This window comes from Nicotiana attenuata, chromosome 1, assembly GCF_001879085.1.
Source record: "Nicotiana attenuata strain UT chromosome 1, NIATTr2, whole genome shotgun sequence".
NCBI lineage: Eukaryota > Viridiplantae > Streptophyta > Magnoliopsida > Solanales > Solanaceae > Nicotiana > Nicotiana attenuata.
In genome coordinates, this window is record NC_031989.1 from 71,175,523 (window position 1) to 71,187,264 (window position 11,742).

The following is an 11,742-nucleotide window of genomic DNA, read 5'->3' on the forward strand; positions in this document are numbered from 1 at the left end:
TAATTAAGATTCAAATTTTAAAAACAAACGCACTTAATGTCTGAGATTTGAATGATTATGATTAAAACATCCAATAAATGAGGCCTTACTCTCCCCGCCAAACCAATATCTTTATTAGCTATTGTTTGATCAGCGGCTCGACTAGCAGGCAATCACTACAACATGCAGTGGCTAAGGTTTATTAATAGTATTCTAATTGTAAGTATCCAATAGTACTCTGTTGTCCATAGAAAAAGAATTGGGAAAAGTACAGAAATAGCCAATTTAAATACAAACTTACCAACCTCTAGCTCAAAATTTGACACTTACCAAAAGTAGCCCAAAATTAGAGATACGCGTAAGGAAGGATTCTTCTGTTCGAGAATCACGTTAAAGATCTTCCTTCCTTCCCTGTTTTTTCAAGCGTATCAATTTAACAAATCACGACATTCTCTACCTCTGTAAATCACGGCATTCTCTCTCAAAAAATTCTCAAAAGGAGCTCCAAATTTCACTCAAAATCGATTAATTTCACTATATACCTTCGCAATTTCTGGGTAGATACAACTTTTGCAATTTCTGTGTAGAAGGAACTACGAACTGCAATCAAAATCAATCAAGGAATTAGTGAGTTTTGACCTAATTTCAGCTACTTCAATGGCAAATTTACCAATTTTTATTCAGTATGGTGGCCGATGGAATATTGACAACAGCTTTGTAGATTATAATGTAGATCCTGTAATAGTTACTCCAAATATAAGTTTTGAAGATTTTGTAGACGTGATTTCGAAACAACTTATGATAGATACTTCATTGAATGATATTGAAATCAAATACACTGTCCAAAACGGTTCTCTGCGAATAGTGATACACAATAGTATGGGTGTATGTGTATATCTTGAGCTGAAAAAAAGCTCAGAATTTACAATGTATCCCCTTTGTATAACATCGAGTGAAAAGGATATGGACATGATCTGCTATAATTTCAATTCTGCTGTGATTTCCTCAGAATGTGCACAAAGCTCAGTTGTAGAGGAGAGATACAATGGCGATACAATTAAGATGATCGAGTTTGGGGATGGAGAAGACTGGAATGATACAAAATCTGATGAAAATATAATAATAACTAACCCTCAACACATAGATGTAGAAGAAGGTCAAATTTATAAAGACAAGGCAACGATAATCAAAGTCATGAGGCACTTGGCAGTAAAGGAAAAATTTCAGTTTAAGGTGCATAGATCAAGTGAAAGCAGGTATCAAAATATTTATTGTATAATTATGTATCTCAATGTATATCGTAGTTGATGTTAGAAGCATAATTATGCAGAAAATAAGTTTTTGCTTGTAAGTATGTGGCTGTACACTTTTAAGTTGTGGTTGTCACCGTCTAGTACTGTACAGTCGTTGTATTTTTTCATCTACTATTGTTGATGGCGGTGTGTATCACTATATATCATTGTATTTCATGTCGCTCTGCTTATTGATGGAAAAGTTTATATCCTTGTCGTAGGTACTGCCTAGTATGCATCAACAACAACTGTGATTGGTATTTTAAGTCTTCGAGCCTAAAAAAAGCAAACGTTTTCAAGGTCAAAAATTTCAGCAAAGTGCACTCATGCCCCCTGAAAGACAGATCTTACGCACAACGTCAAGCTACTGCAAAACTCATCGGCAGTCTTCTGATAGACAAGTATAAAGACCCAAAAACAATATACACTCCTAATGACATAATTGGAGACATGAACAAGCAGTATGGTCTTCGGATGACATATATGCAAGCATGGAGATCTAAAGAATATGCAGTTCAAGTACTGAGAGGGAACTCGAGCGAATCACATGAAAAGCAGCCAAGCTACTTTTATATGCTGGTTCTTACAAATCCTATGTCGGTGGTAAGTTTGAAAGAAACAGAGGAAGACTTGTTCATATATGCTTTCGTTGCACTATATCCGTCTATAAAAGGATGGCAGTATTGCAAACCGGTTGTTGTTATAGATGGAACCTTTCTTAAATTGGCATATAGAGGAACATTATTGATAGCATCAACACAAGATCCAGCAGGTAATATCCTACCACTCGCATATGCCATAGTAGATTCAGAGAATAATGCTTCATGGGAGTGGTTTTTTGCGAGATTCAAGGATGCATTTAAGGAAAGGGATGGAATGTGCATAGTCTCGGATAGGCATGAAGGCATTGAAAATGCAGCGGCAACATTGTATCCACAAGTACCTCATTGTGTCTGCATATGGCATCTATGGAATAATGCAAAAAAAAATTACAAAAAAAATCATTTGCTACTCAAAGACATATTCTTTGCTATGGCCAAAGCATACACAGTTGAGAAGTTTGATTAACACATGGCAGAGGTAGAGAAAATTGATAAGAGGGTCAAAGATTACTTAATGAATGTTGGGTATGAAAGATGGTCCAGAGCACATTCCACTGTCAACAGAACATTGACGATGACTTCAAACATTGCGGAGTCGATCAATACAACACTCAAGGCTGCTAGGGAACTCCCGGTACTGCCTGTGCTAGACTACATAAGGAAATTGATTGGACGATGGAATGTTACAAACCTAAAGAATGCAGTAGAGTCAATCACTGATCTTGGAAAAAAATATGATACAATGCTGAGGGACAATCTTGAATTGTCGCATCAGATGAAGGTATGACTGGAATCTGTAGATACTGGCGCATAGAATATGTAATCATGCCGAATTCACGGATCTGTTATATCTTGAACCCTTTGTGTGATTCTGTTAAACTAGTGTCCACCTGCACAAAAGCAAAGGCTTTCAATTTAATGTAGCATTTATGCCTACCCCACTCCTGAAATATTGGTTGGTTTGACATGATATTAAGCTATTTTGAATCTTGTAGGCTCTCTAGTGTATGTATTTTGAGGGTGTCTGCTTTGTCACCACAAATGATAGTTGATAAATTTTGTAGGTGACCTCTTCGACGAGTTACTTATATTCAGTACTTGACAAGGGTAAGCAGAGAATGGTGTTCCTAAAAGATCTAACTTGCAACTGTAGAAGGTTTCAATTGGATGAGCTGCCATGTGCACATGCTTGGGCAGTATTAAAATACAAATACATTGATCACATTGAGTATTGCTCGGTGTACTACACCACGAAGTACCTATTGAAGACCTATGAAATTCTAATTTATCTGGTTCCTGATGAAAGCACATGGGAAATTCCTGCAGAAGTTCTAAATGAAAAAGTCTTGCCACCAGACGTGACTAAAACAATAGGAAGGCCAAGGAAGGGGAGGTGCAAGCCAATATCTGAAAGGGAACGAAAAAGGTCGATTTCATGTGGACAGTGTGGAGAAGAAGGTCACAACAGGAAAACTTGTAGAAATAATCCAAAGAGAGGATGAAATATGTTAAATTTAGAATTACTTGTTATTTTACTTTACCGAATATCATAAAGATTTAGAGGAATGCAATATATCAAGAACTATATCATTGTAGAATGTCATTTGAATTTTAGATATAAATAAATATTTAACCTATCATTTAAAATCGTGTTGCAAGTTTATATTATACATCTGTTTGATTACAAAGAAGTTGTATCAGCTATGTATCATATTTGTATCATATATGTATCGCTTGTGCATCACATTTGTATCATCTATGTATCGCTTGTGTATCACCTATGTATCTCTGTGTATAGGCTCTTACTCATGCCTGTATTTGTGTAGTAACAAAGCTAACTAATGGAAAACAGTCGTAGCAGCTAGAAAACTATGCAAATAGTTTTAGAAATTTGCAAATAAGAGTGGCTTCATCAATACATATTTGAAAACTGTGTATCATATGTGTATCATATCTGTATCATGTATGTATCATGCGTGTATCTGCAAGAGACAATGTATCATAAACTACCGTATATTTTTCGTATCTATAATTCGCAACACAAAATCAAGGGAGAAAACACCAAAATAAACTAAACTGCAACAATCCAATATCGCACTGAAACTCATTAAACCTTTATAACAGAGCAAACATCTCATTTGCCATACAATTCTTAAAAGTATTCATAAAATTCAAACACAAACAAATCTGATCCGTCTTACAACAATGACAACATAACAGAACACAATACAAAAACAAAATTATAGAGTTCATCCTACAACAATGGCAAAAGTAACTACATCTGCTTCCGCGACTTATTCTGTCAACCAATAATCTCATCATCACTTTGCGCGTTCAGTTCCATCTTCTTTCTAGCATAATCCCACAAGAGAGCACCAAATCTGCGCCGGTGTGCATAGGCATTGAATTTTTTAGGAGGCGTCTTGCTCTCAATGAAATACTCGACAAATGATGCCGCAAATACACCGCAATCACTGAGAAAATAAAAAGAACAACAACTATCAAACTGCAGAATCTAAAAACAAGACAGATTGTGTTGAAAGAAATTCATACGCTTCGGCTTGTTGAGGCAATCCTTCGACCAATTTCAGCTATGTTGTGTTATCGGACCTATGCGAGATAGGGTGACGTGGGATCACCCCGGGTATATGCTTGGTAAGGTCATTCAGCTATTGGTTGGCTTCTAGGACAACTCTGGGTACGCTCGAGGATGAGCGTTTGTTTAAGTTGGGGAGGATGTGACGACCTGACCCGCCGTCTCAGGAGAACCGCTCCATTTCCCCCATTTCCTGCTTCGTTATGCTTCATTATCAGTGTCTTGTGTGAACGAGTTGAATCGGGTTGATTTTTGGAAGGAAATAAGACACTTAGTCTCTTTAAGGAAGGCTTGTTTGGAAAAGTCAACCGGACGTTGACCTTTGTGTTAGAGGGCTCGGATATGAATTCCAATGATTCGGTTAGCTTCGGGAGATGATTTGTGACTTAGGAGTGTGATCGGAAGTAATTTTGGAGGTCCGGTGTAGAATTAGGCTTGAATTGGCGAAGTTAGGATTTTGGCGAATTCCCGTCGATAGGTGAGATTTTGATCTGGGGGTCGGAATGGAATTCCGAGAGTTGCAGTAGCTTCGTCAGGTGATTTGGGTTGTGTGTGCAAAATTTCAGGTCATTCGGAGCTGTTTTGGTTGGGGCTTTGATTGAATGCGTGTTTCGGAAGTTTTTGAAGAACTTAGGCTTGAATTCGATGAGAAATGATGGTATTAGTGTTGTTTGAGGTGTTTTTATGATTGGAACAAGTTTCAATGATGTTATAGGATGTGTTGGTGCTTTTGGTTGAGGTCCCGGGGGCCTCGGGTGTGTTTCGGATGCCCAACGGGTCATTTTTGGAACTTGTTGGATTGCTGAACTGCTGGTATCCGGTTTCCTTCTTCGCGAACGCGAGGGGTGTCTCGCGAACGCGAAGAGGAAAACATGGGGGGCTGAGATTTGGCCTTCGCGAACGCGAAGTATGAGACGCGAACGCGAAGGAGGGGAACAGTGTGCTACGCGAACGCGAGAGTGCAATCGCGAACGCGTAGAAGGTGTTTGGGCCTGGAGTCAATTGGCCTACGCGAACGCGAGGCATGCTACGCGAACGCGAAGGGTCTGGGGAACTTGGCCTTCGCGAACTCGAGCGTGGTCTCGCGAACGGGAAGAAGAGCAGACCTGGGCAGAATGTTTAAAGACATTTCATCCGCGAACTACTTCATTTCTTTCACCATTTTTGGACATTTTGAGATCTTTTGGACGGGGATTGAAGAGAGTTTCAACTGGGATCGATTGGAGGTAAGTTTTATGAGTTAAATACATGATTATATTGTGAAATCATCCTTGAAATTCATGAAAATATAGCCAAATTGTAAGAAATTAGGGCTTGAGATTGAAATTCTAAATTTGGGATTTGAGGGGCCATTTGTGGTCCGATTTGAGAGGTTTTGGTATGTATAGACTCGTGGCGAGATGAGGAATCCGGTGATGTTAATTTTCTGATTTTTCGAGAAGTGGGCTCGGGTCTCGGGTTTTGCAAATTTCGTGATTATCGATATTTTTCGAGTCTTTTCGATTGGGTTATGTTCCCTTAGCCTATTGTGGCGTATTCATTGTGGTTTTGGTCAGATTCGACGCACGAGGAGGTTAATTCGAAAGGCAAGGGCATAGCAAGTTAGGACTTTGGCCAGATTAAGGTTAGTAATAAATGTAAATGCTGTGTTGAGGGTTTGAAACCTCGAATTTGCACAATGTAGTGCTATGTGAGGTGACTTGCACGCCGGATAACGGGCGTGGGGTAGAGCACCATCGGGGATTGTGACTTGGTCCGTCCCGCTTAATAAAATCACTACCTAATTGATTGTAGTTTTGTGATATCCTTATAAAAATGGATTAATTGTTATAATTGGGCTTCGTGCCAACTACTTGAATCCTTCAGGGATTATTTTACTGGTTTCTTACCATATTTCTAGATATTGAACTCAGTCCTGGTATTTAACACTGTTTTGTAAACTCAGCCATTTTCTAAAAGTAGGAACTAAAGTAATATTTTTAAATGAAGTTTGGGCTGAATATTTTTATATTATTGTGCCGAAAGGCTTATGTGATTTTGGACTGAGTATAGGATCGGACTGCACACCGCAGTGGTATGATAATGATGTTGATATGAGGCCAAGGGCCTGATTGATGCCACGAGATGGCTTATTATTGCGCTTGGGCCGTAAGGGGCCCCTCCCGGAGTCTGCACACCCCCAGTGAGCGCCGTCGACGTTAAATAAATGGAGCGGGCTGCACGGCCGCAGCGGGGTACTGGAGAGTACCGGTTTATGTGTTGCATTGCATATTTTAATTGTCATTTATTCTTTATCTGTTGTGGTATTATTATAATTGTCTTCGCTGTTTTACTGTATTTATAGCTTTACCTTGTGTTTATTTGGGATTTCTTATCCTCAGACTTTATTTATATTTATTACTTTCTGGGTTGGAAGTACTCACAATACTCCGTGCACCTTCTGTGCAGATCCAGGTACACCACAGGGTGAGTGAGGATTTTGTTTAGCTGAGCAGCAGTATCCGGGAGAATCGAGGTAGCTGCAGGGCGTTCGCAGCCTTGATCTCTCCCATCTATCTTTATCCTTTTATTCGCATTTTTCCTAGACAGACTTGTGATAGGCGAATATTCTGTATTAGAGGCTCATGTTCGTGATACCAGATTCTGTGGGCTGATTAGTATTTTTATTTTGGGGTTTCGAATGTTAGAGATTATTCCAGAAATTTCGCAGTTAATTTGGTATTTTAATTGTGAATATTTATTTATCCTCTGTGATTAATCGATCAAGGTTGTCTAAATGGTCGGGCTTGCCTAGCAGAGTGTTGGGCGCCATCACGATCGGGGTTGGGTCGTGACAAGGTGGTATCAGAGCCTAGGTTACTTGGTCTCGCGAGTCATGAGCCGGTTTAGTAGAGTCTCGTGGATCGGTACAGAGACGTCTGTACTTATCCTCGAGAGGCTACAGAACCCTTAGGAAAACTTCACATTCTTGAATTCTTATTGTGCGTCCTTGATTCAGCTTGAAAAGAAACTCTTGAAATTCCTTCCACGTGTTCGTACGCGCGCATGAGCGCTTAGTATCAGATGTGACTTGATGGCTTGTGATTCCCCGATCGAGGGGCGAGATATAATCTCTGTGAGTTTATGTTGGGCTAGTCTTGAGGACTTGAGGCCGGATTTTTTCCTATGGCTTGAGCACCGAGGTGCTGATTGTGTGAGCAAGTGTTTCGAACTTATATGTTCGGCATTGCCCCTATTAGTGGGAGTGACGGCTGGTTAGCTACGTGGTGAGTATGTTAGTGCTGCAAGGTGCATCTATGTGACTTGGAGGTGATGAGGAAGGCCTACTGGATGATATGAGAACTATTAGGTGTTTGAATTCCATTGCGATTCGAGGTATAGCCCGAGTTATGGGCGTGTGAAGAATCTTTTCATGTTTCCAGTTGAGAGTGAAGTAAAAATTTTGTGTTGCCATATGAGTTCAGACTCAGGAAGACTAAGTGGTTGCGTACAGTTTAGGACGGTAGAAGGTATACATCAATGTTAATTGATGGTAAATCAATTGAGTCATCCCATGCGAAGAGTTTTAGGGTCGTGTGATCCTTAAGTGAATGATAGAATATCTCATGTGCAAGTGAATTGTAGGTGTTGAAGTTTGAAATTTCGGGTCGTTTAAGAGAGTGGGTTTAACGGTTGCGAGATTGGCTGAAGAGTTGAAGTACTAGATGAAATGTGTTTACACGAGCTTACAGAGGATTTGAGTTTAATCTCATTACGGTACTAAGGCAGCAGTGGAGTATATGCTTTATGAGTATTGTGTGTTTTGATCTATGGCTTCGAGCCAAGTTGGGGAGCTTTCTATTGGTTAGCGGATTGTGCGGTTATGTACTATGTTAGTTCCAATTTGAGGCATGCTGGCGAATCAGTTCTGGTTGTGGAAATTGGGCCGAGAATGGCACGAGCGAAGGAATATTTTGACAAATATGTCATGAGCTCGGATGAGCAGGAAAGAAGTTTCGATGGTTAAGGTAAATTGGAATTGTCTTCAGCATCACCTGAGAGCGGTGTTGCGCAAAAAGCGCTTTGCGTCCTGGTTAATGATTCTTGATCGCTTTTCAGCGTTAGTGCGACCGGTGGTTTGGAGGTACGCCCCAGATATTGTTGCGGTAGGTTGTGGGAGTGTGTCCCACGGGAAGATTATATAAGTGTGGCAGGTAGTCACTTGATTGATTAAAGATGTAAACCAAGTATGAAGGTTGTGATGGTGTCGTTAAATTGAAGATTCATGCCTGGAGGGCACTTGGCATATTGGGTTGTGAACTGGGGAGGATTACTCCGATTGTGATGGTTGTTCTTGTGTGTTATGAGAAAAATGGGAGTTATTATGGACTGTTTGAAAGGTTATCAGACTAGTTCAGTGTGATCAGAATCAGCTTGAAGTCGGTGGATGGATTTAATGTGAATAATGGCTCTATATCAGGCCAGATGTGCTCATTTTAGTAATGCGGTCCTCATGGAAGAGTAGTTAGGTTGGTGTTTCGTTGTCAGATATTTCAATTAGTGATACATTGCGCCGTGTGAGTTGTGAGACGGCTTGAGAAATTGCTTATGTGTTGAGGATCCGCGTAGGAATGATGTTATATGAGCAACTTGACTCTTGAAATTCAGATTGTATATCGCACCTCAGTTGTGCTTGAGTTTTGTAGCTTGTAGCACTATATGTCCCCCAGAGATGTTATTGTGCACTTAGCATGCTTACGACCGATACTCGGTATTTTGTTGTAATGAGCAAATTTGGCTCGATGTGCACCTCCTTATGTGAGATCTATGTGTGGATCGGGTGGCACGCTGCCATGGGTATGTTATCTGGATCGGGTTGCACGCCGCAACAGTGTGATGTTGAGTATAGTTTTCTATGTGCTATTTTTGTATATCTTGCTTCCTGTTTTCTAGGGAAGGCCCATATTAGGGCGTGAGTTAGGTAATACCTTCCAGAGTTCGTTCTCCTTTTGTATCACATTCGAATTGGTAGCCTATTGGCACATTGGGGCATCATATGCGACTTTTAATTATGTCTGGGGTGGCTTATTGCCCGAGCAGTTCGTACTGGGCGAGACGAGATCATTGAATTCGAGATCAGTGCAATCTGAGCATATGAAGCAAATTAAGGGGCTAAGACCATTATTTGGTTCAGAATGAGGTGATAGTTCTTGCCAGAAGTATAGACCCAATGAATTGTTGATTCAACATTGTTATGAATTTATACAGATCTCATCCATCATGTCGGTATTGTAAGATTTTGAACAAGACCTATGTATGTCATGCAGAGCATGGGATGTGTAATGATTTTTCTTCTAGATGGGATCAATGGAAGTTCTTGACTAGTTGAGTACGAAGATGTTCATGGTTCGGAAGGGAGGTGAAGTCCTCATGTTACCTTAGGATGGTATGGTATATGCGATATGTTGTGAAGGATTGAGATTTGCGTGTGTAAGGTTACAGTTCAGTTCTGAATGGAAATTCATAACATTCTTAGGCGGTACGGGCAACTTTAGGTGGTTAGAGAAATGAGCTTCAGATGATTAGGGTGAATGATCTTCAGATGATTAAGGAAAATGTATTTCTAATCATAGTGATTTGTAGAGGGTATATGTTTCAGAAAAAGGCCAATGTGATTAAGTTGATGGCACTTCAATAGTATTGCGACACTTTAAGGCTGGATCGACTACTGATATTCGAGTTGCTTGTATGGCACATGGAAATTTTAGAGTATTTATCGTGGGATGATTAGGTATTAAAGGTGTGCATGTATTCGCACGGTGGAAATTGGGATCAGGTATGATGATTTGTGTGCCATATGGAGTTGGAGACTGGGAGTTCTCATGTACAGGCTAGGTTGTGGTTGTGGATCGTGTGTATCGGCACCGTTTAGCAGCTATTGGGATTTTGAGGCTCGAGTGGATCTTTATTTGCTGGTATGTTATATTTTGGATGTGATGTTGGAATTCAGACTGGTTGTCTTAGTGTTGACTGATTTGGAACTATTGCACTAGGGGCTACGCCGGAAATGCCACGGGTTGAGTGATGAAGTGCGTTGGATTATGTTCTAGCAGAGTGGTTTATATTTCAAAGAACTGGCAGACGGTTGGGAAGGATTGCTTTCTTAATTAGGCATTCGTGATGGATGTCAGTGCAAAGGTTGCTATCATTGATTCAGTTCCGGTGTTGAGGGACTTTTCGGATGCGTTTCTTATGGCCGGATATGTCACCGGGCAAGGTAGTCGACTTCGGTATTGATTTGGTGTCGGGCGCCGTATCGTACGGCACCGGTAGGAGTTATAGTAGCAGGAAGGAACAGCTTCAGGTTCCTTGGTAAGAAGTTCGTTGGCATGCCAATGTGGATGTGTGTTCTAGCTTGAGTTGGCTTGGTTGGTCGAAGTGTATTGTTGAGGGATAGGTTGATTCGATCGTTAATTAAGCATGTTAGTGATCTGGGGGGATATATAAGTTGCTTTTCTATGATGTGAGACAGGATCTCAGCCTCGTGTTGTGATGGTACTGATGAGCTTGAGGTATAGCTCTTTCGTTTGAGTCATTTTTCATGATTTGAGTATGTTCAGACCATTTCTTATTGGTGCGCGTATTATGCAAGTTGTGGCTTAGGCCTGTATTGAGGTGTCATATCACCAGAGTGGTGTGTTGGATTCGAGGTGATCGTTGGGGTCACTAATGAATACGAACGGATTTGATTTCAGCTTTTTGGAAGGATAATATCGAGGTTCAGCTCGGAATCTGCTGTGGTATTAGTCAAAAGGGAAGTGGCTTCATGAATGGTTGATTTGAGAAATGGTTACGGTTTATTGCGTGTTTCATTTATCGTTGGCAGTATATGAAAGTGTTGGAATAAGACCTTAGTTGATAAGAGGTTTTCTACCGGTATTCGGGTGTTGTGGGCAACTACTGTGAATAGAAGTTATCGTTTCGAGTGTTTGGGTTATGTAGTATATCATATGATTGCACCTGAGGTTGCAGGTATGGGTTATTACAGCTGGTTCGGGCTTATTCTGAGTATAGATGTGAGGTTCTGATCTTGTGTATGATTTCGGAAAGTGCAATGTGGTTCTATGGTTTATGGACTAGATGGATTGTGAAATTTCAGCTATGTTGTGTTATCGGACCTATGCGAGATAGGGTGACGTGGGATCACCCTGGGTATATGCTTGGTAAGGTCATTCAGCTATTGGTTGGCTTCTAGGACAACTCTGGTACGGCTCGAGGACGAGCGTTTGTTTAA

General features: G+C 40.5%; 2 protein-coding genes across 2 annotated transcripts in view; one reads left to right on the top strand and one right to left on the bottom strand.

Moving 5' to 3' along the window:
• LOC109237214 lies at window positions 2,343-3,375 on the top strand. Its single transcript, XM_019403490.1, has 2 exons — window positions 2,343-2,654; window positions 2,938-3,375. The coding sequence occupies exons 1-2, from the start codon at window positions 2,343-2,345 to the stop codon at window positions 3,373-3,375; spliced, it is 750 nt and encodes a 249-aa protein (XP_019259035.1).
• Window positions 4,176-11,742, bottom strand: part of LOC109237222 — a 13,131-nt gene continuing 5,564 nt past the window's right edge. Inside the window, exon 9 of the mRNA XM_019403500.1 lies at window positions 4,176-4,347. Within this exon, the coding sequence (XP_019259045.1) occupies window positions 4,176-4,347 (172 nt within the window). The remainder of the gene's footprint in view (window positions 4,348-11,742) is intronic.